The sequence below is a fragment of the Lytechinus variegatus genome, chromosome 2, assembly GCF_018143015.1.
Source record: "Lytechinus variegatus isolate NC3 chromosome 2, Lvar_3.0, whole genome shotgun sequence".
NCBI lineage: Eukaryota > Metazoa > Echinodermata > Echinoidea > Temnopleuroida > Toxopneustidae > Lytechinus > Lytechinus variegatus.
Window position 1 is genome coordinate 68,465,920 of NC_054741.1, and position 27,455 is coordinate 68,493,374.

Consider the following 27,455-nt stretch of genomic DNA (forward strand, 5'->3'; position numbering starts at 1 on the left):
CCATGTTTATAAACTTTATTTACTGCCTGCCAGTCAAATTGCTTCACTTTAATGCAAACTATGAATTATTTGACATAAGTTCACCAATCACTGAAATCAAAGTTTACTATTCTCACAGCAGCTTTTTTTTGTAGTTGTGCACAATACAACACAATATCTAGGCAGACTTGCCTACACATGTATTCCTTTCTAAAACCAAAATGCAAGTATTATCAAGAAAACATTCTTCCCAAGATGCTGAAATACAGTATTTAACTTGTATGGTAGAAACAGGGAGAAATGCAACTTACCAGATAGAGTGGTGATGATTTTCTTTTTCTTTCTGCTTTCTTGAGTTTCTCAGCTGCTTCTTTCGACTCTTTCGACTCCTCCTTTCCTGTTGACACTAAAAAAAACCACAAAAAACAAAGATAAATGGGCCAAGGAGAACAATCTAGAACTTCATTCAACCAGCGCACAGAATGCATTATTCACTGAACTCTAGCTCAATATCAATCCACACAATGCCCCACAACGCCCCACAACTATTTTTAATCTGATGCAATCTCTCACTTGCATATCACCTAAGTTGTGCATACAACTGTATTATAAAATTAGGCTTTCTAAATCCAATATTGATGACATAAACATTTTTTTGTGTTCTGCTTGTATGATTTTTCTCTTTTATTCAGATTAATCTAATGCTGCAGTGATCTTGACCTTGAACTGTACATTCTGAAGGTTATCTCACCTTTAGGAGACACACCAGCCATAGTTGTCTTCACAGATGGACTTGAAGCCCCAACCATCTTAGCAGCATTTGTTGCTTTCTCAGAGGCCAAGGGCACTGTAACAGTCTTTGTGGAAGGACTTGATGCCTTGATAACTCCCGACACAGGGCTTGAGGCATTGACATTCCTCGCTGCTTGGACTATGGTAATAGATGGACTGCTTGGCCTTGATGAGCTCGCACATGTGACAGTTTGTGTTGCGGGTGTTGTGTGCACACTCGCTCCTTTGGCATTGATCACAACTTGTTGCGGCTGTTGCTGCTGCTGCAGAACAATCTGTCTTTGCTGCAGTTGCAGAGGAGACTGACCAGCAGTGACCTTTGAAAGTTGTGAGGCTACAGCCTGAGCCTGGCTAGGGCTTACACCCTGTGCCGTCAACTGTCTTTGAATGGACTGGTGCAGTTGCTGAGCAGCTTGGAGCTGGGCAGCGGTGTGTGACAGAACCATTTGTGGAGTGCCTGGTCTCTGGGCCGCCTGGGTTGGGGAGTTTGATGAACGCTGCGCATTAACAAGGTTGGCTTGGCTCGTAAGCTGGACGGCTGGCCGGATGATCTGCTGTCCTCCTGATGTTTGAATAATTTGGACGATACCGCCTGATGAATGAATACAGGATATGTGATATCAATTCATTGTCTCAAAAAACTTTTGAAGTACAAAAGTAGTACCAAAATTATATATGATCATGGCCGACATTTTTTTACTCAAATGAAATGGTAAAAACATATAATCATCTATCCTGAATAGAGAGAATGCAATGTTGTAACCTTACATGTGCTCATGGTAACAGGAGAAAAACAAACATTCACAAAACAAAATACAATAAAAAATAAAAAGCTTATGACGGCAGATTGTCAACATCACTACATCTCTTTATACATGGAGAAAGAACGAGATGGTTACCTTGCGGAAGTTGTCGTATTTGGCCTGCCAATAATCTTTGACCCGTTTGCTGTGCTGAGTTCGTTGACCCTGATTGTAGCTGTACCGTGATAGGCTGTGTAGTGATTAGTGAAGCTCGACCATTTGTACCAGCTCCACTCACCTGCAGTTACAAATAAATACAACATAAGGAATTGAACATTATTATCATCTTTAGAATTCTACAGGTCTTTTTATTTAACCCTAAATAGACTGGGCTATTTCGACGCCTAAGACTGGGGAGGGGGGCCTGATTCAGCCCCCCCTTATGATCTCGGCTGTCGATCACGCAATCGCAACGAAAATTGGCACACGCGTTACCCATGGCATTATCTACAAAACTATAATATCAAATTCTGCAAAAAATCTCATACCTCGTTAATTATGCTAACTTAAGCGTAAAATCATAAGTTTGTTCTAATTAATAAAATCATGCCTCTGAAATGCTAATTTTTGTTTCACATACTCTAGATAAGCATTTGATCAAATTGATTTTTAAAAAATTCCCAAATCACATTTATTTTCTTATGTATTTCTTTGTTTTTCGACTTTTTTTTAATGTTTTTTCAATGGAAATTGTCGGGGACTTTATTTTGACCATAAAAAAGATAAAATTAATTGATTTTAAGCAGTAAAAGGAAAACTAATGATACATTTATTAATTTTGGCTAAGAACACTATTTGCATTGTATTTGTACACAAATTCAAGTTTTTGAGTAATTTTGGGTCTGAATGCACTTACGAAATGGTGCGTAATTTTGGAACCGCGTACCCGGGGGTCACAATTTTGGTCTTAAAAGTTGCACGAGACTTGAAAGTAAAAAGTCAGGGAGCGACGTGGTCAAAAAATTTCGCGCGGCGGATTTATTGCGAAAAATGTCGAGGGGGGGCTGAATCAGCCCCCCCAGTCTTTTTAGGGTTAACATCATAACTTTGCACATGGACAAAATAATTTCTACACAGAAAATAGGATAATATAATTTCATTTTAATTCACTGACAGTAAAATTTGGGGCAGAGAATACCAACATCTGGGCTCCGTAACACAAAGGTTTTGAGATGAATTGCAAGTATGAAAGAACCGCACCGATTGGTTCCTGGTTAGTATTTCAAACAGAGTGTGCGTGCTACAACGATCTGGATCGGTCATTGGTATTTAGCAATTGATTGCAAACCTTTGTGTTACAGAGCCCTGAAATGCTTCAAATATTGAAAAATATGTCTAATCAGAAAGCCCATTGATTTCATAAGGCATTCAAGCTTTATGTCATCTAGCTCTCTGGTTATTTTACTTTCTGGCCAGTGCCACAGCTAACATTCAGTGTGGAGTCATGCTAGCATTGGTATTTTGGCCACGGCTGGTAAATGGATTAAACTGAGACAAACACAGAGAAGACAAGGTATTTTTTTAAACATGATTTCATATATTTCACAACTTTGTTCCTCTAATATCAATATAGCAGGAGCCTAACAGAAATTTTTTGACAGAAAATAACAATGAATATAATTTTCTTATTTTTCTTCAATTTTTTTATACCAGTCAAATAAAAGTTGAGTTTGCCATTCTAAATCATTAGAAATGCCCAAAACTTACCATATGTAAAGGAACATATATTTTTTCATTATTTGATGAATTGTTTTCAATCAGAAAAGGGAGATATAATGAAAGATGGTTTGCCAGTTTGAATAAATAAAGAAAATTTATCTTCTTTTAATCATATGAATTGAAACACCATATTCCCCCTAGCCCCAATTTCAGGCCCTTTGACAATTGTATTATGACACAAAAGAGAAGAGGTGTAAGTTGGTGTATCAACATCCACCTGGAAGAGACAGTAGCCTACCTGCTGTTGCTGTAACAACACCCTGCGCTGACCAAGAGAACTCGCATTCCCACCGACAGTTCCAGTGTACCCAGGCAGCTGCTGCAGGGGTGTACCGCTGGGTACAGGCTGAGGGCTCTGGGAAACCAATGTTAGGGTACCCGGTGACCTGGGGTTGCTGATAGCTGTCAGCGAGACAGGAGGCGTACCAGGACGTCCCTGTAGGATCTGTGGAGTACCTGTTTAGGAAATTACAATTTCACAAGTGTCAATGACAATTTCTTTATTGATTATTTAGCATGTCAACATGGATACAGGACAGGTTGACGGTTTGAAAACCAAGGATCCAGTGACTGAAAAAAATACCCACATTGAAAGTTGTCAGTGCCTGAAAACCTACATCTTTGTTTATGTTTATACAAGGTTGGCACAAGCAGGAATCCCCCAAACAGGTACCAATTATTAATGGTTATTTCTCTAACATTGAGTGTAAACATGGCTCACCTTGTGATGGTGTTGATGCTCTTGGTTGCAAAGTGACCCCTGAGCTTGACCTAACAAGGACTTGAGTTACCCCAGATGTCCCTGGTGTTCCTTTGCTACTTGGAGAAGCCACCCTCACCATCGATGGGGAACCACGCCCGTGTATATGAAGAGCTGATGGAGAAGCTCGGTCACTGGGACGATTCACTAAGGACGGACTAGCTCTTGCTGTGATTTAAAAGAAAAGTAGAATGCTATGTGCTTATTTGAACAAGTATTTTATCGCTAGAGGGTATTCATTTGTCTCGCAATCTACTATGGTCAACAAGGAAATTCGTGATCACTCTCGCAAAAAGTGTTCACTGGCTTTCTAGGAAATTCGTGATCACTCTCGCAAAAAGTGTTCACTAGCTTACAAGTTCACGAGCTTTCGAGTGCCGCTGCAACTCTTTATCAAGTGACAAGGATTGTCCGATATCGTACTGTATTTATACTAATCTCCAAGACCGTACGCACAAGCGCGAGAACAATAGGTGGGCACTGATCCGTTGTGTGATTGGTCAGGAGTTATGCAAATTATATGCAAATACGCCGTGGGTCGGCAATATGCAATAGCCAGTGAACACTTTTTGCGAGAGTGATCACGAATTTCCTTGTTGACCATAGTAGATTGCGAGACAAATGAATACCCTCTAGCGATTTCAATCCGCAATAATGAACCTATTTAGTAAGTATTTTATCATTAACCCTAAAAAGACTGGGGGGGGCTGATTCAGCCCCCCCCTCAACATTTTTCGCAATAAATCCGCTGTGCGAAATTTTTTGACCGCGTCGCTCGCCGACTTTTTACTTTCAAGTCTCGCGCAACTTTTGAGACCAAAATTGTGACCCCCGGGTACGCGGTTCCAAAATTACGCAACATTTCCTAAGTGCATGCAGACCCAAAATTACTCAAAAACGTGAATTTGTGTACAAATCCAATGCAAATAGTGTTCTTAGCCAAAATTCATAAATGTTTCATTATTTTTCCTTTTACTGCTTAAAATCAATTAATTTTATCTTGTTTATGGTCAAAATAAAGTCCCCGATAATTTCCATTGAAAAAACAATAAAAAACAAAAAGTCAAAAAACAATGAAATACATAAGAAATTTAGAAAACAATAGAATACATAAGAAAATAAATTTGATTTTGAAATTTTTTTAAAATCAATTTGATCAGATGCCTATCTAGAGTATGTGAAACAAAAATTAGCATTTCAGGGGCATTATTTTATTAATTAGAGCAAACTTATGATTTTACGCATAAATTAGCATAATTAATGAGACATGAGATTTTTTGCCAAATTTGATGTTATAGTTTTGTAGATAATGCCATGGGTAACGCGTGTGCCAATTTTCGTCGCGATCGCGCGATCAACGGCCGAGATCATAAGGGGGGGCTGAATCAGCCCCCCCCCAGTCTTTATAGGCGTCGAAATAGCCCAGTCTATTTAGGGTTAAACAAGATTTTGCATGCATGCACAAGCCTTTTAAACCACCAAATACCAACAGTGCCTCTAATATTACACTGACACCCAATCTATAGAAGCCTAATGGGTAGATGCCTTGGATTAGCATATATAAGGTAGACCACATTTAAGAGCTTTGAATATCAATATTACAGCTCTGCACTAAAGAAAATCATACATGTATCACACAAATAAATAATCTGTACAATCATGTTCCTTTGTGAAATTTCTTTGAAAAAGAACATGTTAAATGACAAGAATGGAATGTCTTACCTTCTTTTTGAGCCTGTAGAGCCATAGGTGATGGATAGAGCTTTCCTGGTTTGACCTTGACCTTGGGAGGTCTTGATGGTGGTTCAGGAGCGCTGTCTATCTCCTCAATCAGCTTTCTTGGTGTCTGAAGCTGGCAGGTCCTATGGGCCGCATAGGCAGGCATTGAGATCTCCAAGTCTGCGATGCACAGGTTCAATGCTTGTAGGCTTACTTGCTGTGGAGCAATGGAGAGAGTACACATAGAGAAAATGAGTATGAGAACAGTCATCTGAATAAGCTACATGTTCATGACAAGGGAGGAAGAATAAAATAATCAGGTACCTGCCAAAAGATTTTTGCAGGCTTTTCAACACAGAGTTATGTATCTGAATTAACTTCCCCATGAGTCTAATTGACACACAGTCTCAGGGTATTGGAAACAGATCTGTTATTCTGTGAGGTCGGATAGCACCCATCAAATCATGGTCAGACTAGTGGGTGCGCTAAACCTCATACAAACAATTCAATTTGAGATGTAATTATATAAATAACAAGATAGAATACCAACACTGCTCTATTTGACATCACTGACATACATTTATTCATGGCATGCTAGACACAAGGAAAGGAAAGGGATAACCTACAAAAAGGCAAATTTCAACATACTTGCATTTCAGCATTTCACCAATTGTTAAAAAAAAAAAAAAAAAAAACAAGTGGTACACCTCTGGGAGTCTTGCCTGCATTACAGTTAAATAAAGTAGCAGTGCTGACTGAAAATGTCAATGAATAATACATCAAACAAAAAGAGGGGGGAAATCCATTAACAACAAAATCCTAGTTTGTTCACCAATAGTGACACTTGACCTTGACTTACTTTTGTCATTCATTTTGGCAACTCTGAGGTGGCTTTCAGTGATTTCTTTTTTCAACCTTTTCTTCTCTATAAGACAAAAGTTACTTAACTGCTTGTCCATTCACAATCTTTAAACTTTTTTTTTTATAGATAAATGTAATAACTTGGTCCCAAGTGTTGGCGACAAAGTTGTCAAGGTGTATAGAGATCTGCAGAAAAAAAAATCCTTATAGAGTAGAGGAAAACCTGTAAAAATTGAGAAGTCCTTCTAATATGAAGCAGAGGATATAATACCTTCAGTGGGTTGTACTCCATGACTCTGTGGACCAGTGAAGCTGTATAGTATAGGAGGCCAATCATGGTAAACGGGGAAACTATTGGTCTCTCTTCAAACAGATCAGGATGGTTGCATACCTTACGCAGCTGCATCAGAACATTGATCACACTCATGAAGTGACCAGTGCTAAGGGTTTCTTTGGTTCTGGATAAAAACAAAGTTGAAGAAGAAAACAATAATATATCCATATCCAGTCCGAGAAAAAAGGTATGACCCAATTCATAACAAGTTAAATGTCAGACATATTTGCATTCATTCAATTTTTACTTTTCTCAAGTTTCATACAATTAGACCAAAATGCAAGACAACCTTAAAAAAGAACCCTAGCAAAAGTGCCTAGTATCTTCTATCCTATCTAATGTTTCTGGAGCAAGTCAGGCAGTGTTTTCCTAACAGCCTTGATCAGACAGTACGAATACAATGTGGTTCCTTCCACGTGTTGTAAAACACACTGAAGCCAACAAAGGGAGGATGCATCATTTCAAAGGCATTTTAATGTTAACATTGACTAATCAGCAGTAACACCCAACTCCAAAATCATTGGAATAAAGTGCTTTACATTCCTCTCTATTTTCATAAGACAAATACATACATGTAACAAAAAAAGAAAGAAGTTACTATGCATGCACTTGCCAATATTTTTATTCAAATGTCAAATGAAGTAAAGTCCGAAATAAACAGCAACACATAGGACTAGATATGAGGTTTAACACTAAAAATTTGAGGATTTTTGTTTTCACAACACTAAAAAAATTATTACAGGTTCTCAAATGCATATTCCAAAAAGAAACTTTTTACAGTTTGATGAATACAAGTTCAAGGTTCCAAATCAATTCAAGGAAAACTATGTGCAGATATTCAGATCTAGATCAGATCTATACGATTCATTTGGGAACTACATGTACATGTTTCCTCAAAGTGAATGTCATCATGACTCAGTATATCTAGTATTGTGATACTCAAATAGATGAGATATAATTTTGATTTAGCAACTTACTTTGTTTGGGCCATGAAATCGTCATAGAGATACCTCTGTCTCTTGGATAGCCTACATCGGATCACATGCTCATACTTCTGAGGAAGCTGCTTCTCTACTTGACTTTTCAGTCTGCGTAATAAGAATGGTCTCAACACCTACGGATCCAAACAAGCAAAAGAATTTATAAGAATTCATGTTCACATTGCAGAGCTGAGGGAGTGCAAACACATTTAAACAAACAACTCGATACATATACTCATGACAATTGCTCTTATCCCCAATTCTCAAGACATTGAGTAAGGGTTAACCATAACCGCACTGGGGGTGGGCCTCTGAGGCCGACATTAAAAAAAAAATCTGTAACGTGAAAAGCTCTCATTTCGATGCTCAATTTTTTCCCTTCAGGTCTCACGGATCATTTGAGACTAAATTTAATACCAGGGTTACGGAATTATACAAAATTGTGTGACCAAAATTGCACAAAAACATTATTTTGTTTGAATTCAAAGCTGAAATCTACACATGTATAATATTCTTTTAATATTGTTATCATAATCTTAATTTTAATCTTTGTCACTTCACAAGCCTTGATCAGACAGTACGAATACAATGTGGTTCCTTCCACGTGTTGTAAAACACACTGAAGCCAACAAATGGGGGATGCATCATTTCAAGGCAGTTTAACAATGACCAATAAGCTGTAACCACCCCCAGTGTTTTCACGGCACTAAATAGCCCAGTACATTATTGGGTAAAGTTTAAGAACAAGCCTTGGTCAAAAAAATAAATCAAGTTTGGCTAAAAAAATAAATCAAGTTTGGCTATCTAGCTATTGAAGGCTTTATATTTGGCTTCGTCAACACATTTTCCCTTTAGTTTGGAGGAACTGTTGCTTGAGTCAGTTGTAAAACTAACAACACAAAACAGTGCCAACAGACAATGCTGAGCAGTCAAAATACCATAAAGTTGTACTGTTTTTACAAAGTTCCATTTTTCACAAGAGTCAATTTTCACCTTTAGTGCATGCAGTATACATCAAATGATTTCTTTAAAGATGGTTAGAAGTTACATCGGAGGCACAGAAAAAAAGAACGTGATTGTTTATGTCATATTAAGTTTTCAGATATTGCATTGGAACAATGCCCAAGGATAAGTTACAAAAAGGACCTATGCATATATACAGCTTACCTTGTGCAACCTGCGTATAATTCCCTCGTTGTACTCTTGCGTTCCTTCAATCATACCTCCTAGGGGATTGGAGAACCATTCCTTGAACTCTCTATGGGACTGGAAGACATGAGGCATAAGGAAATGCATGAGAGACCATAGCTCCATCAGGTTGTTCTGCAAGGGTGTGCCTGTCAGGAGGAGTCTTCGCTGACTGCTGAAGTTGAGCAACGTCTGCCATCTGTTCGCAGAAAGGAGCAACAACATAAAGATATCATAAAGCAACCATCAATTTACCTTTCTCAAATGAATTCTGATATATAATGTCCTTCATCTTTTGGATTATGGTTTTCTTCATGATGACCTGGGTCAATCTTCTGAAAAGGCTACCTCATCTCATTCAGGGACATGATCCACAGTCTGGGTTCACCAGGAGCACATCAAGTGCAGTCAATCCATCATTTCAGTCTTATGCAACGTACTTGCCACTATAAGCAAACATTTATCAAACCTTGACAATACTTCATTCCTTTTCAAAAGAATGATAATTATCATTAGTTGCCTACTTGCTAGACATGACACCAGACTTAGAAAAATGGTAACCATAAGGTTTCCATAGCATTACTGTGATGATGGATCTTTATGGATGAGCCCAGTACACAAAAACCAAATCAATTTGACTTACCTCTGAGACTTAAAGTTTTTGATATTCTGGGCCTCATCAAGAACCAGATACTTCCATTTTTTCCTTCGGAATGACTGGTGGTCCTGAATGACTAACTTGTAAGATGTAATGCAGATATGAAAGGCATTTGATTTGGTCCAACCCTGTCAAAGAATAGGAAAGACAAGTACTTGAAAATAAAATCTCAGATGGTATAACAGATATTTACAATTTTTCAATAGAATTTGAAAAAGTAGAACATACAACCAAGAGCAGCATTGTCGCTACAGTAGTTGGCACAAGCCACTATATTCCAATGCTTGAATTTCCAACCTGCATTCTATGCAAATAAAACACCTGCCCAACCAGCATTAACTTCACCCATTAAAGGATAAGTCCACCCCAACAAAAAGTTGATATGAATAAAAAGAGAAAAATCCAAAAAGCACAATACTGAAAATTTCATCAAAATTGGATGGAAGATAAAGTCATTTTTAAAGTTTCGCTTAATTTTACAAAACTGTTATATACACATCTCGGTCGGTAGGCAATTGAGAGAACTGATAACATCACTCACTCATTTCTTTTGCATTTTATTATATGAAATATTCTAACTTTTTCCTCATTGTCCTGTGAAACAAATTTTAATTTTACCCTGAACATATGGAATCACCACTGTTTGACATTATAATATGATTCAGTCAAGTTGGTCATAATGTCAAATCTGTAAATATTGAAATATTGTACAATTCAAACCATAAAAAACAAAAGCAACGGTGAGTGAGGGACATTATCCACTCTGTCATTTGCATATCACTGAGTTTTGCATATAACTATTTTGTGGAAATTAAGCGAAACTTTAAAATGTCATAACTTTCTTATTTTACATCCGATTTAAATGAAGTTTTCAGCATTATGCTTGTTTGATTTTTCTCTATTGATTCAAATCAACATTTTTCTGAGATGGACTTGACCTTAAACAAAGAAATCGATTTGAAAATGATATTTGAATACTCAATCCCTTAAATAAACCAGGTTTCATCATCTCTGAATCCTTATGGCAAGAAGTCAAGTAATAAAATTTTCACTAAAAACAAATCCATGGTGAAAAAGTTTTAAAATAAAAATGTAATAAGAGGAAATTTCACAGGCCAAGTTATGTATCTGAATTAACTTCCCCATGAGTCTAATTGACACACAGTCTCAGGGTATTGGAAACAGATCTGTTATTCTGTGAGGTCGGATAGCACCCATCAAATCATGGTCAGATTAGTGGGTGCGCTAAACCTCATACAAACAATTCAATTTTAGAATTATAAAACCAAGAATATCATCATGGCAAATACCATTGTAACATGAATCAACAACCATTTTTTTTCATGCTAGTTCCCATGACCAAATTACTTTAATAGTCGGCCATTATGCAACAGGGCCTAGGGAACTTTGAAGGTTTGCATTGTCATACAGATAACTAAGAGGCATATAGGTCACTATGTGGTTGGTCCTGAAAAGAACTACAAAGAGATGGAAATTGAAAGGCAAAAAGGAGAAAGATGAGAAAGCAAAGCATCTCTTGTGATATAAAGTGAAGTCCTGAGGACTGAAAACCAGATACAAAATGATCTCACTAATTGGACTTACTGTTCTCTTTAACTTCCTCTCTTTCTGGCTACCAAAGTACGTGAGGATCTTGAAGCCCGGACACCATTTCTTGAATTCCATCTCCCAATTGAGCATCACACTAGTAGGCACAACTATAAGATGAGGTCCCCAACAAGCTATAACAGACAAGAGGCAAATGACATTGGTGGTCAGCAGAGACTTTGGCAGAAATACCTGCACCAATAAAGTTGTACCCCTTTCAGGCTTCTACTTTTAATTGCTATTCCACCTGATCAGCAGTTTGATCGACTTCTCACAGTTCATACTTTGACAAATAGGGCAATAAATAATGTTGCTTAGCAGATTATTATTGTATTGAAAATCATGCCAAGCAAGTCCTCTGTTATGAAACAGACCTGCCTCTCCCATGAATCAGGACTTTTATATCCCTTTAACATTACATTATAGCAATTTGAGATGGAGCCATCCAGACCTTTACATTGTTACTTTGTAGCATGAAGCAAAATATAAGTCATAGCACTGAACACGCTATATAATCCCATCTATGCTTTTAAATTTGATTAAGTCTAGGGGATGGCATAATTACATAATAAACCTAAAGAAATAGAATAAGTGAATAAAAGCCTACCTTCTTCACAGGCAAGATGGCTTAATAACGCAATGGTTTGGATAGTCTTGCCCAAACCCATCTCATCTGCCAGGATACCATTGAGTTTCTTCTCCAGCATGGTCACCAACCAGTCCAGTCCTATATGCTGGTATTCACGTAGGGTGTGACGAAGCAAGAAGGGCACTTTGGTTTTAACCTACAAGGCAAAGGAATGAACTAATTAATACTTTTCATACATGAATCAAGTTGTGGAGATGTGGATAGCCAAACCACATCCCATTGATTAATGAAGTGCGTTACATAAAGCTTGCCATCAAAACAATTTGGAAATTATATGCATCATTCTTAATGGCTGGATACCAAGACATGTTCAACTCTTGGGAGTTATATGTGATAGTAAGCCACATGTCTATAAAATTACTAATTTCATGGGTTTTATTTTTTCTTTTAAACAAATATCTAAAATTTTATACACTTAACATGGGGACATGCATTACAGGAGGGGGGGGGGATAAATTTTTATTTGGGGAAAACTTTTTAGCTCCCAAACCCATATTTGCTACAATGTTCTATTACAGTTCATATGGACCCTCCCAATTTTTTTTTTTTTTTTGCTAGTTTCTTTAAGTTTTCCAGGGCTTTGCGCTAACCCGTGTGTAATTTTTCATGATGATTATTCCCAGATAAAAGCAAGGAAATTAACTATGAATTAACTACGATTGACTACATTTAGCAGTTTGTCATACCTGTGTATCTGAGAGAGTATATCCTGTTGGCTGTAAACTCTGAGCAGCAGCAGCAATGTCTGTGATCTCCCTGTTTGGACCAGCTTCTTCAGATGTTCCCTGGAGAGAAAAGCATTAAAACTATTTAGTACATACCATGAAATACAAATTGTTACAATCTTCTTCCTATATTTTTGTAAAAAAATTTTTGCTTCATTAGAAAGGTACAAGATTTTTGGGGGGACCCAAATAATTGTATATAACATTCTACAATGCACTTTTAACCCTAAATAGACTGGGCTATTTCGACGCCTAAGAAGACTGGGGGGGGCTGATTCAGCCCCCCCCCTTATGATCTCGGCCGTCGATCGCGCGATCGCGACGAAAATTGGCACACGCGTTACCCATGGCATTATCTACAAAACTATAACATCAAATTCTGCAAAATATCTCATGTCTCATTAATTATGCTAATTTATGCGTAAAATCATAAGTTTGCTCTAATTAATAAAATAATGCCCCTGAAATGCTAATTTTTGTTTCACATACTCTAGATAGACATCTGATCAAATTGATTTTTTTTAAATTTCAAAATCGCATTTATTTTCTTATGTATTCTATTGTTTTCTAAATTTCTTATGTATTTCTTTGTTTTTTTACTTTTTGTTTTTTATTGTTTTTTCAATGGATATTGTCGGGGACTTTATTTTGACCATAAACAAGATGAAATTAATTGATTTTAAGCAGTAAAAGGAAAAATAATGATACATTTATGAATTTTGGCTAAGAACACTATTTGCATTGGATTTGTACACAAATTCACGTTTTTGAGTAATTTGGGGTCTGCATGCACTTACGAAATGTTGCGTAATTTTGGAACCGCGTACCCGGGTGTCACAATTTTGGTCTCAAAAGTTGCGCGAGACTTGAAAGTAAAAAGTCAGCGAGCAACGCGGTCAAATAATTTCTCGCGGCGGATTTATCGCGAAAAATGTTGAGGGGGGGCTGAATCAGCCCCCCCCAGTCTTTTTAGGGTTAAAAGGACCTGATAACTTGACATTGAACAGGTAAAAAGAAACTGAATGAGGGATCATAGGAGAGAATCTGAAAGTCAGATATTACATACCTGTGATGGTTTTGCTTCAAGGTCTACATTTTCTTTCTCAGGGTTGATGAGGTATTCCATTCCAACATCCTTGAGCTCATCCTGGTCCTGATCAGCATCCTCCTCATCTACCTCTTCATCTTCAGATGATGATTCTATTATTTGAAAAAAAAATACATCATTAATCTTTCCACCATTGTCATTTTGATTTGTTCTCATGGCAATTTCCATCAGTCTTCACAGTGCACCGATTGGTTTGCAGCAGGACAATCAACATGGTTAGAGTGATTAATTGCTCTCCTCTTCCCTGGCTGCCAAATGATGCACTGGGTAGATTGCTTCAAAAAATGCATTTCATTATATAAAAAAAAAAATTCAGAAAACTTAGTGCAGACATGCCAAAACTGATCAACTAAGTAATCAAAGATAACAGAAAGCAGTTCACAAGGTATGTGGTTTCAAAAGGCTTTCAAGAACACTGGGAGATTCCCCTATGTGAAAATGGAGAACATGATAGATACGCTTAAAATGTGTTAGAATGCTATAATTCAAGTTCTGCACAAAACAGCACAACCTGAGAATGAGAAGATTCTGATCTGATATACGGAATGTTGTACGAGTTAACAAGCACAGGACAGCTTGACAACCCCTGCCACTCCAACATTTAACAAAGCAGGTGATTATAACAGCAATGTTCAAAAATTTTCAATAACATTTATATTTCTGATTTATTTTTCACATTTTCAATGTGAAATATTGTCAACACACATCATTCCTTTGTTATTGATAGAAATTATCTTGAGTGGTAAGACTTTCCAGTAAGCTGACCTAAACTGGAATCAATTCTTCACACTGCCGATAATTTTGGTCATGAAAAATTCTTTCCCCTTTCCATTAAAATAAGTAACCAAATAAACTACTGACCTTGTGATGACTCTTCGTCTTCCTCACTCTCCTCATCTTCATCTGCATCAGAGAAATCAAAGTCCTCAGCGTAAGCTCCTTGGTATTGCTTCAGAAGTTCTTCAATTGGGATTTCGCCATCAGCAGCTAGATCATTCAGTTCAGCCTTGTGATCAATATCACCTTCCTTTTCTTCTTGCTCATCAAGGGTCTTCTCATCATCATCTAAGTGCATAAAAGAAAGAATCATTTCAAAGTTAAATTAGTCTGATATGTTCCTACTCTATACAAAAAGACTTGATATTTAATAGCCTCGGTTATTATTCAAGGTTTTCAATCATATATGAAACACTTATTAATAAATATTCAACCCCCTACAATGTCATTGATGAGTAATCCTGCCCAAGTATTTGATTGATATTTTGGATGGGCTAAGAATTGCTTGAAATTACTCTCTCAAATCAATCCTTATGAAGTTTATTCCTCAATGAACTTTTTAACTAGAGGGAAAAAATGTCATTTCACGAAACATACAGTCAGAGATTTTCACTAACTTTTAATGAGCTACTTAAAACCTTGCACCTGATAGATTCATAGCCAATATGTCGGTGAAAATCACTTAAAAGATGCGACATTAAACACCCCTGCTCCAACATTGGATGGCAATTAAAGTGTAGCCAGAATGAAAACTTACCAAATTCATCTTCTTCATCTGCTGATAATTCAAAGTCTTTGTCATCTGTACTCTCTGTGATCTTTGATTCAGGTGCAGTCTGTGGACAAAATGGAATTGTATTAATATATTTCTCTCTTCTATTGGTAGTATACTTGTGCTTTGGTCACACTGGCCATGAAATGGGATTAGAAATCAAATAAGATTTATAACACTTCTACAAGAGGATTGACGTTATTTTTTTTTTATATGAAAAAAAAATGGTTTAATATTTACAAATTTGACATCAATGTGGCAGGCATTTTTTTTTTTTTGGGGGGGGGCACAAGGTGGATTTCAAATTTGAATTGTTAAGTATGAAAATAAAGGGTAGTTTCAAAACAATATTGAAATAATTCTGTGCATGCATATGGAAAAAGGCAGCTTCCTGTAATGAGAAGGGTTATGACATTGTTTGCAGACTCACCACTTCTTTCAGGGAGGCAGTAGACTGTGTCCCTTCCCGTTTCTTAGAAGTGTCCTCTTCCGCCTTTTTCCCAGAGCTCTTCTTCTCTTCCTCCTTCTGTGCCTCCTGTAGAGAGCTCAGCAGTTCTTCTATTGGAAGCTCACTTTCCCTCTGCAGCTGTTCAATCTCACTCACACCAGACACCTCACCTGCCTTGGCAGCCTGCTTCTCCTCAACGTCTATCGTCTCCTCGTCATCATCACTGTCATCTCCCCGAGGTTCAAATTCCACATCTGGAGTGGAAATATCAAAACAAGGAATGTTGGTTGTGAATATTTGGAACATAAAGAAGGGCTAGGACTTCTTTGTTATACAGAATGATGGTTGTCCCTAATTAAAATACACAACTTTTGAAGTTCCAACATTTGTTTATCATAAATTGAATCATAGTACAGAAGAACTTACTTTAATTCAAATAAAAAAAAAATCTTAAGTATAAAAACTACAGTCAACGCAGGGGGGGGGGTGGTAGTGAAAAATTTACCACTTCCAATTTCCACATCACAGAGGTAAAGTAGCCATCTAATAAATTTATTGTGCATATTTCTGTATGGCTAACATGTTAATATGCAGCATGAGAAAACGTACACAATTCTCTACTTGAATGATCACCAAGAATAGATATAAATGAAGACATTTTTCAACTAACCATCTGCCATGCGATCAGACCTGGGACTCGACACCGAGGATCCCTGAGCGGACGATCCTGCAGTGCTGGTATTAAGTCCTTCAGTCAACCATGATGAATACTTCTCAGTCTGACCAACGATGAAATCCAGCTGAAGATCCAATGCCTTCTTCCTTCGCTCGTCTAACCTACTCTGCTGTTTATATTGCACAACCTACATGTAAAAGCAACAAGTTACAGATGCATATAATAGAATTAATCATGCATCATACTTGATGAAGCTGACAATACAGTCACAGGGGGCTTTCCTACATGGATGAATGTAACTTTCTTAACATCCATTTAACAATGCAGAAAAAAGGCAATTCAAGCTAAAGCCAGGGTAATAAAAGTTACGATTTGTATCTCCTGGAAAAGGCAATTAAATCTATATCATGTAAACCAATGTCAAATATTATTAAGAAATAAACAAGCAATAGTAAAAAGTGACAAGACAGATTACTGCTTAGAATTAATCTTTGTGTCAGCTGAGGAAAAATGATACAATTCACTTCGATGAGGAAGTTTGAATTTGTTTTAAAAGATCAAATCTCAATGACCAAAGTCAAACATATTTAGTAAGTATGAGAAGTTGGAAGTGTTGCTATCTCTGAGGTATAACACTGATAAAGTATGGACACTCAGTGGGAGTGGTCCTTATATCATGAACCTATCAAATTTCATATGTGCCATGATCCATTGCTGTATATGCTACAAGAACACTGAGCATGTACAGAAGCAGTCATGACCCGGATGTTTATCTTGCCACATCTTGAAGCAGAGTGTGTAGACTGATACTAATCACACCTTCTAGTCAAATATGGCATAGTCTACTACCATCTCCATTCAATCTTCATACAAATTAGTGCACTGGTACTCTATCAAAGTTAAATTTCTAATTCGAATTTTGAAAAGGGAACAATGGCGCCAAATATTACAGACCCTGCCAGTATTAATTTGCAAGTTATATTCAACTTTGCCCCAAACAGGAGAGAACAATAGGTGTCCAGAATCCCTATTATCGCTCAGCCATTCCATTGTTCTGACAGTTGAATGTCTGCATTTAAAATGAAGAATGCCGACTAGCATTGTAACAACAATCTACGAAAGGCCAAACATAACTAGTCCTACAGAGCCAAACTACATACATCCTGCAATAGGATGACAAACGATAAAGTGATTTGTACCTTTTCAATATTAGCCCAAAATGCTTTGATTTCTTTGGCAATGTTCCCTGCTATCCTCTTCAGTTTCTGCACCTCCTCCTTGCCAGCTTTCATTTCCTTAGCCTCTTGCTCCTGGTGATGTTTAGCTACAGCTCGAGCCAGCTGTGAAATGAAGAGTGAGGAGACATTATGCATTTCTCACTGTATCAAATATATAAGCCTGAGACAGCTCAAAGAATTCAGGTTTGATCATCGAAATCTTTGTTGACATGACTAATACAACCGACCTTGGTTTATTTAAAGGTTTCAAACAAAGGCAAAGAACAATGTAGGAGCCTATGCTGAGTAGTCTGAGGTGCCTGACTAAGCATAAGAAAGTCCTGGACTTGATTCCAGACAAGGCACTTTATGCTTCAGAGCGAGGCATTCCGTTACAACCCCTTTTTTTTCTTGCAATCAAATAAATAAGACATACATGCATTATTGGTACCAACATGTGCATGTGTTTATCAATTATGTGGCAAAAATAGTTAAAACTGTAAAAGGTGCCTTTTCTCAATTAGCATGTGTACAGTGTATTCCCTTAGTGAACAATAGTATCTTTACAAGAGCATCACACCTTCTTTAATCATCAGAAGTGAAATATTGCAGCACATCATCGTTCTTTCAAAACACCACACATCTTCCATTCAAAGAGAAATTTGCATGAAAATATTTTGTCCCAAGTCTGGTGCCAGACAATGTATAAGACATTTGTCTGAGGATATAGACTAGGAGTTGATGTCCGAGGCTGTAAGCACCATGAACACTATCAATAAGCAGAACAGGCGACTCTAGTCTGAAAGCCTCAAACTAATAATATAACAATTCTTTTAGTGCATATTCACCAACTAATTAATAAAGAATAAAACTATATTAAATGAAATGGAACTTAATAATAATTACATAAATAGAAACTATATGAAATGATACCCAATACAAGAACTGAACAAATTCAGTCTTATATCCTAACAAAAGTTGGTAATATCTGGTTCAGGCTGACCCTACATACCTTTCTAGCAGCATTTTTCTTCCATCTTCTCTCCTGAGCAAAGTCTGTAGCAAGCCATTGCATCTCTTCTAGTAGGTAATCCCAATGTGACTTGTGCCTCGGAGGCTCCTGGACTCTTGGAAGACGCTTTGCTGACCACAACCCATCCCTTCTTAACTCTGCTATTCTCTGCATCACCTGGGCTTCCTGTTATACACAGCAACACAAGAGAAAAATTGGCAAAGAAGGGAGTTCAAAGATTAACGTGAAAGTTGACCCCACGATCTTCTAAAGACTCTTTTCAGCTTAATCACACAAAGCAATAATCACATAAATTTCCAGAGCCCTGTTTTTGAAAGTGGCAAGCTGTCATTCTTTGACAGTTACCTAAAATCACAGTAAGACACATGTATTTCCCAGCCAATGAAATCCAAGAATATTTTTCAGGTGACAGTTGTTGATGGAACACCACTAGGGAGCATTTCATGTATAATGCTTGCATCTGATTGGTGGAAAGCAAAATCGGTCAGTGAAAACTGAGAAGGTAACTCAAATAGAAAATACTCTCTTGTAAGCTAATTGAAGCACAGAGCAATACACAAAAAGGTAAGTTATTTTTGACAGATTACAGCAAACAAATAGGCAACGAGTTAAACCCGAAGAGCGCTGATGTAAATTTTACAGTCCTTCACGTTTATAATTTCGTGGAGCTCAATAAATCGCTCTCCTTATTTTTTTGAGGAGCTCAATTGAGCTCCTCAGAATCGCTCTCCGTGAAGAGCTCAAATCAATTCATTACAATACATGCATGATAAATTGTAGATTTTTTTTAACATTGTATATATGCAATAGCTGTGTTAGCAATTAATTAATCTGTGGTGAAACTAGGCCTGGGTCACGTCAATACGATTACAAGATGTCGCACGCGCTCCTGCAAAAAAAAAAAATTGCAAAAATTTCACATTTTACATCTTTAAATCCATGAAATGGCCTTCTTTTTTCCATGATTTCTTGAAAATACTTTTAGTGGAAAACTATCAGAAAAATGAAGAATATTCACCTCTTTCCCAACTCTGATTTGAACTTACCTCGGTAAATATTGTAGTCCCACATGTAGACTTCCATGGTGTTGCCATAAAAATCTACATATGGGACTACATGGGACTGCAATATTGACCGAGTTTAAATTAAAATCAGAGTCGGAAAGAGATGAATATTCTTCATTTTTCTGATAGTTTACAACTAAATCAAGATAATTTCAAGGAATTATGGAAAAAAGAAAGTGATTTCATGGATTTAAAGATGTGAAAAATGAAATTTTTTCAATTTTTTTTTTTTAGGAGCGCTATTTTTTTGCTCTCCTTATTTTTTTTAGGAGTGCAATAGAAGCGCCGGCACGATCGCGCTCCTCAAAAATGAAGGTCTGATTTTACCAAACTGGGATTGTATGAATGCTATAATTCAAGTTCTGCAATAAACAGCACAACCTGAGAATGAGAAGATTCTGATTTGTTCTACGGAATGTTGTACGAGTTAACAAGCACAGGATAGCTTGACAACCCCTGCCACTCCGAAGACATTGTACTTGACAATGTTTGTGATATCAATTAACTTCATAATTTCTATTTTATTTCTTTTCCAAGGCGATCAATCACTAAATAGCTATGACAAATCAAGATCATTGCTGCATGCTGTTTATTCAGTATGATCAAGAACCAATATGTGTCCCCCCTCTCATCTGCTACATCCACCACACAAGCCCATGTATTACAGTTACAAATACCAACATGGAATGCATAAAAATAGAGCCCACTGAAAACAGAAAATAGTATGAGTGCTCCTATCCAGGACTAAAAATATGCTCACAAAAAATACAAGGCATACCGTGGAACATCTACACTGAGAAAATAGTTACCTGTTTTGCTCTTTCTACTATCATTTCTTGCGAACCGATGGTGTAGTCATAGACTGCTGAGAGGGCTCCTTGTCTGGTTCCTTGCCTTTCTCTTGATAACCCAGTAGGAATGTGAGATTTGACCAGGCTTTTGCTCGTCATCTGACCTAATGATGATGGAGCACTTACATTGCGACGCATGGGCGAAGCAAGACCTGGAAAATTATCATTCAAGAATCAAAATATTAGAAATGTCTCCTAACATCAAAGTAGGGAAGAATGGAACATTATTAAGGAAAAATCAACACACATGATCCAAATACTGTACTCAAGTTGTCTGCTTTGATGGGGAGTTATGAATGCAGATACTTGAGCAGCTACACAGAAGTTACAATTGGCACCAAGACATGTCCCAAGTCTGGTGCCAGACAATGTATAAGACATCTGTCTGAGGATATAGACTAGGAGTTGATTTCCGAGGCTGTAAGCACCATGAACACTATCAATAAGCAGAACTGGCGACTCTAGTCTGAAAGCCTCAAAATTGTCAATAGCTAAGTTACGATCTTCATATATTCCATTCACATGCCTACATGATTTCTTAAGTGACATCGGATTAAATGAGATCTTGTAACTTACCAACTGAACCTTTGACATCAACAGTATCAGCAGTTATCTTAGTGGCCAATGGTGCTTCTTCAAAACCAGACTTGTTACTAGGTGTTGGTGTAGCAGGGATCACAGTTATTGAAGGCAATGCTCTTGATGAAGCTAAAATGTAAAACAATTAAACCAATGCTGATCACAATGCTGTACCACAAACAATTAACCATTATTTGAAAGGCAATTTGTGTTTGATTGTTCAGATATTTGAGATTCTGTTCCACATTGGCTATGACTAATCTTTCATTCGTTTCACTTTTCAAATTTGAAAGGCAAAGGAAACTTACAAAATACGGATAGTCTTATCAAGTTCCATGAACACGCATGAAACTTGCAAATAGCAGGATTTTACAACTCCTTGTTATCTCACTTACTCCCCATCACTTCCTATCCATTCACATCATAATGCTAATCACAAGCTCACAGTAAGTGATGATTAAGGGCAAGACATACCTATCGAGGATGATTCACTCTTAGTGGACACTTCTGACCCACCAACTTTGAGTTTAACAGAGTGCCCTTCGCCAGCCTCGTCAAGACCTGCCTGACTGCTGCTGCGTTTCCTAGACTCACTGGCCAAAGCTGCAGACAATCCTCCTGATGATCCTAACTGAACTTTCCGGCTGCTCTCGTCCCCATCGCTGCGTTTCTTCAGCTGGGGTGCCGCCTCCTGGGCAGATGTAGTTGCCAGAGTGATGAGAGAGGCTTTGCTGCTAGATGCTGAACCGGTTTTAACCTGATGGCATGGAATGCATTGCATAAAATAATATGAGACATTTCAAACATTCAAAATTATTTCTAATATCGAAATCAATAATTGCAAATCATACACATGATCTTATGAAAAAGTGAAATCTTATTCAAATTTACCACAGCTAAACAAGTCGCATTTAATAAGCCACTGTATACCATTATACGATTTCATGAGTTGTTTACTGCAGTAATTTTTTTTATATGTAATTCAAAGTGCAAAACATTGAGTGAACCTATATCAGTTTTATTAATGATTTTTCAAGAGTCTCAAAACATGAGATAGATACAAACCAAAATCATTTGAGTCTATGAATTGGAGACATGTACATACTTCCATCTAACAAAACATTAATTGGTCATTCAGAGCAAAACAAACCTCAGTATTAGGGTCCTGGAAAGGGCGCTCTTCAAGCTGTCTATTTTTCAAATACGATGCCAAGTGAGGATCTGGTTGCTTCTTCTTCCATATCACATAGTCCATCATGTTGTGGCTTTGCTGAAGGAAATACAACTCTGTGAGTTTATCCACATAAGAGTTTTGCACTTCTTTCAATGTCTTTCTCTTTTCTTCAAGAGTTTTTCTTCGGAGGTCAACCACCTCAGAGGGTGGTTGATTGGTGATTGATGCACTCATGTTTAATTTAACGGGTTTAGTAAGACTGGAATGAAAAGGGTTTGTCCGTGAAGGGCTGAAGGGAAGGGATGATGTCGTAGGACTGGCCGCGTGTAAACCAGGGGAGCAACCTGACCACAGGCCACTACATGTACCTGGGAATGGTGATTGGACTACAGAATCCACGGAGGGAGAACCACTGGGTGTACGGTAGATCGTTTCACCTGAAAATACCAATGAACCCCCGTCAGGTTGTACAAGCTGCCTCTGTGATGCTCCAATAGATCTAGTAGCAGCTGAATGGGCCAAGTAATCTGCAACTGAGATGAGCTCTGGAGCCACAACCTGTAGGTGTTGACCATGGACTTCAACTGCATGAACTGACGGACTACCTCCAAATAACACTTCCCCGGTTTGGTTGACTGCCCTTGGAGAAAGGTTGGAGTACCTAACAGTAACAGGATCAATTTGTCTTTGTGGGCCAGCAGAACGCTCTTGATGTAGCACCGTTTCATTGACAATTTTCTGGAGTTGGGTGGAAGTATCAAGGCAGGATTCTTGTCCTGGCTGGTCTTCACTAGATGGTATGCAATGACCCAATCTTCCCCCTCTTTGCATTGTCCCTACTTATAGCCCTACAATGAAAAAAAAAACATTAAAAGACATTTTAAAAATGTTTAGGACTCATCAAGCATAGTATCCAACTCGACAATTATGATTTTTTTTATTATCGAGTCAATTAATTTCTTTAGAAATATTGTATAATCAAAGACAAATGGAAAATAAGATGTTGATTAAATCAATACAATGACCACTTAATTCCTTGTATTGCATCCTGTGATGCATTACGATAGGAACATGTAAGTTGTAACAGAAAATGAAACCCAAAATACAGTACATACACAATAATGGAAATGAATCCACTTATACCCCAATCCCATTCTCCAGTATGGAGAATCGAGAACCACCTCTTCAAAATTGGGTTTCTTCAGGTTCGAAGTCTCTGGATGGGGATGGCCATTTTCGGGTTTAGATCTAGTTCAAAATAATACATTTGCCTATATTATAGATACCACTACGTCGTAAACATCGGGCGAGTCTCCATCTTTTCATAACATTTTTCTCATTTTTTAAGAATTCTTGTTTAAAAATGAAATCGATAGCGTACTAGAAGTGTCCCAAATGAAGTTGTATCCCACATGATTCAGGGCTAGGCCTAGACCCTAGATCTTTTAGAAGGAAAAGAAAGGAAAGTAAAAATCTCAGGGCCAAAAGTTTGGAGGTACATGCAGATGAATGGGAAGGAATTCCTGGCTTCGTGGAGAGCAAGCACACGTCGTTAGTAAATGATTTTTACTCTCTAGAGCTAGAGGCCTCCTAGCTACCTCACAATATGTGTATGGTAGTAAGTCCAAACTTCGCGCGTGTCCAAACTTCGCGGACGGTCATTATCTCCAAAACTAGCCAATATCCTTAAAATCTGACATCAATGTGAAAAGCGACCTCAAATTACCCTTCGCTGAAAGTTTCTTTAGGATTAGTCCAGTATTCATGAAAATATTGGCAAAAGATCAGCAAATTTGTCACCGTTAGCGCCCGTCAGTAGAGGCGCACGGCCAATATGGGAGACTCTCTCCAATAAGGGAGACAATCTCCCATACTGGAGACTTGCTTTGCGAAAGAACAAAAGAAACACCAACAAAAGTATGATTTTTTCCACCCAAACTTTTGTCCCACCGAGGTCAGAAGCCCATTTGTTTTGTGTGTGGATGACAACAAAAATCCTTATGAAAACAAAAGTAGACAGTGAATTTTTAAGTAGACGGTGAAAAGGGGTAATATTTCATGAGGAATCTGCCTATCACATTTTTATTTGCCGCCAAGGTAATCCTTTTTAAGCAAATGTAACAAAGAAAATTGGTCTCCAAAACTGGAGACCGTCTCTGAAATAGGATACCAAAATTCTTTATGAAAGTCTCTGATAATAAGATATTGGAGATAATCTCTCTCATGGTAGACAGTCTCCAATATTGGCCGTGCGCCTAGCCTGGGGCGTTTTGGGGAGTGAAAGTTATATACTGTACGTATGGAGTCACTCCCCACTAACGCCTGGGACTCCTTCCTATACTTCTCCACATACGGGTACAAAACCAGAAACTTTCGCCCCCGAGAATTCTACTTTCCCTTTAACAGATCTAGCCCTAAAACATGTACATGGGGTCCAACTTCATTTCCAACATTTCAGCGATATTGATTTAATTTTTAAAGAAGAATTCATTAAAAAACGAGAGATTTGTTTTGAAAAGATGGAAAGAGCTTACTTCCGCAATCTCTGGGTTGACGAGCGGGTGCCCTGCCTCGAGCTACGGCGGGATTTGCGTGCTGTCGCCAAGCAGAAGACAAAGAAATCAAGATGGCGACGTAAACACGGAAGTAAGCTCTTTCCATCTTTTCAAAACAAATCTCACGTTTTTTTAATGAATTCTTCTTTAAAAATGAAATCAATATAGCTGAAATGTTGGAAATGAAGTTGGACCCCATGTACATGTTTTAGGGCTAGATCTTTTCGAGGGAAAGTAGAATTCTCGGGGCGAAAGTTTCTGGTTTTGTACCCGTATGTGGGGAAGTATAGGAAGGAGTCCCAGGCGTTAGTGGGGAGTGACTCCATACGTACAGTATATAACTTTCACTCCCCAAACGCCCCAGGCTACGTGCGCCTCTACTGCCCGTTTTGAAGAAAGCAACAAGCATCACGATATCACCATTCTACAAGCAGAAATCATAAAAAATGTGAGTTAAATGTGGTAATAACCGATTCCATAGCATTTTGCCATCAATCTGATATAAATATTTCACTTTTTGAGCTTGAGTCTTTGTTTCAATCTCCACAAAAGATTTGGTGCGCGAAGTTAGGTCACACTTTTTCTGAACGGTTTTCCAGCACAGCCCGCATTCGCCGATCGGAATAGAATTTTGAGATTGCGATACCAACAAAACCCTGTGACCTACTTTACATTTTCTTCCATGATTTTATAATTTACGATCTTGCCGTCAATGTGGTTACATTTCTTGAATTGGTTTTGTATAAATTATGAATAATTTGTGGACAAAATTAAGCCTGATGAATATTTTTGAAAAGTGTGCGAAGTTTGGACACCCCATCATACTGTTAGTGGGTTGTTTGTAAAATTGTGTCAGTCAGTGACATTGCCATTCGGCAACCAATGTGGAATCGCCGCCGCAGTCACGAAAAGTCAGAATGAGATGCGAGTTAAAAAAAAACATCGCAAATAACGTTGGATTAAATAAAAAAAGTAGGCCTACACCGGTATTTAAGATAAATGATGTAGATTTATTTCAGAACTAAAGGCAAGCTTCACATGTTAAATGTTCTTAGCCTGCTGATGACAGTACCTCATCACCTCACCAGCACCGCTTCAGCTCGGCATCGCTAGCAGTAGCAGCCACCGTGCGCATGCATGGGCGACACTGCCCGAGCAGAGTGCTTGCTTGCCAATGACATGTACGGTACATGGACACACCGCTGAGTCCGCAGTCATCCTTGCACCTGCCCTGTGCACGAACCAATGCAAATCCATAGACCACTGTAATGAAACTACCCTCTCACCATTTTGCATTGGTTTGATCGTAATTCGTACCTGTATCCCAGCGATGAAAATCGCCAAGAAAAGTAGCCCATCCACGGGCTAAGACCCTCCATCCAGCGAGGTACTGTTCCTAGGGATGATCTGAAACCATTTTGGTAACCTCTCTTATTGAGATTAAGGAAGAAATTAGAAGTGATAAATGTCCCGAGACGAGCGTCGTGGCCTTATTCTCGATTAGCAATGGCGAATTGCCCTTATGCAAATGATCTGATCGTGGGTCGCCTCGATTGGTCGATTTCGAACACGGGAGCGGCACGATCCGCGCGAAAAGAGAATCAATTCAAAAGTTTTCACTATGAGAAATGGAGAAGGCCTATACCGGGGCCTATACCAATTTGGTGTACGGTCAGTCCCATCTCTGTCATAAATCAAATCCTCTGAAATGGTTCATTTTTTCTCCTGGAAAATGCCGAGAGACTTTGAGTAGTATTCCATTTTCAGAACGAATATCGCAGGTCCGCTGCGCAATTCGAGATATAGTACAGATCCGTCGTTCATGGGTGTCGATCGGTATTCTTGGTTGGGGGGATGATTGACACAAATGGGCCCAATGGGGATCTTTCAACATTACCCCCACTAAAATCACAAGTTAGGACATATTCAATTGGGAGTGGTTGATATGCATGGTGTTCTTGGAAGCTCCTTCATTGTTGTAGTGTACTGAAAATTCAATTTGTGTTACAAGTAAGCCTATTCTAAACACATACGAAAGAAACAATGACAAAAATTGTCTGGAACTTGTACATAATGATCTGTTTATTGAGCATGATGTATACACAGGGGCGTCGATCCATTTTTCAAATTGGGGGTCAAATTCATGAGTCAACGTTCCAAAGGCGCTCGATCACACAAAACGAACTAACTTACCCACACCCCCCCCCCCCACACACACACATAGGCCTATGTTATATATATATATATCACCCTCACCAACAATGCGAGCGCGAAGCGCGAGCTGAAATTTTTTAGTATGACATGAAAACAGGAAAAATGTACCTGTTAAGGATTGTTTTTAGTAACTCATGAGGAGGATAGATATACATGTATCTCACTAGAGAGCGAGCTGAAATTTCTTTATATTCTGACCTGAAAGCTTGATG

The 27,455-nt window shown here is 38.1% G+C and overlaps 1 protein-coding gene across 3 annotated transcripts in view; it reads right to left on the reverse strand.

Moving 5' to 3' along the window:
• The window catches only part of LOC121408782 (helicase domino-like), a 61,620-nt gene extending 35,037 nt beyond the window's left edge, over positions 1–26,583 (reverse strand). For 2 of the 3 annotated variants that reach the window (XM_041600413.1, XM_041600414.1), the window contains exons 1-25: positions 26,347–26,567; positions 22,451–23,322; positions 21,775–22,057; positions 21,298–21,429; positions 20,680–20,873; positions 18,786–18,971; positions 17,756–17,896; positions 16,551–16,743; positions 15,863–16,134; positions 15,418–15,496; positions 14,745–14,948; positions 13,842–13,975; positions 12,737–12,835; positions 12,009–12,186; positions 11,399–11,535; positions 9,779–9,921; positions 9,115–9,334; positions 7,945–8,081; positions 6,905–7,091; positions 5,776–5,989; positions 4,015–4,221; positions 3,532–3,749; positions 1,671–1,812; positions 731–1,363; positions 291–385 (exon numbers count right to left, since the gene is read on the reverse strand). In XM_041600413.1, coding sequence (XP_041456347.1) covers positions 291–385; positions 731–1,363; positions 1,671–1,812; positions 3,532–3,749; positions 4,015–4,221; positions 5,776–5,989; positions 6,905–7,091; positions 7,945–8,081; positions 9,115–9,334; positions 9,779–9,921; positions 11,399–11,535; positions 12,009–12,186; positions 12,737–12,835; positions 13,842–13,975; positions 14,745–14,948; positions 15,418–15,496; positions 15,863–16,134; positions 16,551–16,743; positions 17,756–17,896; positions 18,786–18,971; positions 20,680–20,873; positions 21,298–21,429; positions 21,775–22,057; positions 22,451–23,305 — 5,283 coding nt within the window. In that variant the 5' untranslated portion in view covers positions 23,306–23,322; positions 26,347–26,567. Of the gene's footprint in view, positions 1–290; positions 386–730; positions 1,364–1,670; positions 1,813–3,531; positions 3,750–4,014; positions 4,222–5,775; positions 5,990–6,904; positions 7,092–7,944; positions 8,082–9,114; positions 9,335–9,778; positions 9,922–11,398; positions 11,536–12,008; positions 12,187–12,736; positions 12,836–13,841; positions 13,976–14,744; positions 14,949–15,417; positions 15,497–15,862; positions 16,135–16,550; positions 16,744–17,755; positions 17,897–18,785; positions 18,972–20,679; positions 20,874–21,297; positions 21,430–21,774; positions 22,058–22,450; positions 23,323–26,346 lie in introns of all 3 variants that reach the window. The other variant, XM_041600412.1, reaches the window with a different exon arrangement.
• Between the last annotated feature and the right edge of the window lie 872 nt (positions 26,584–27,455).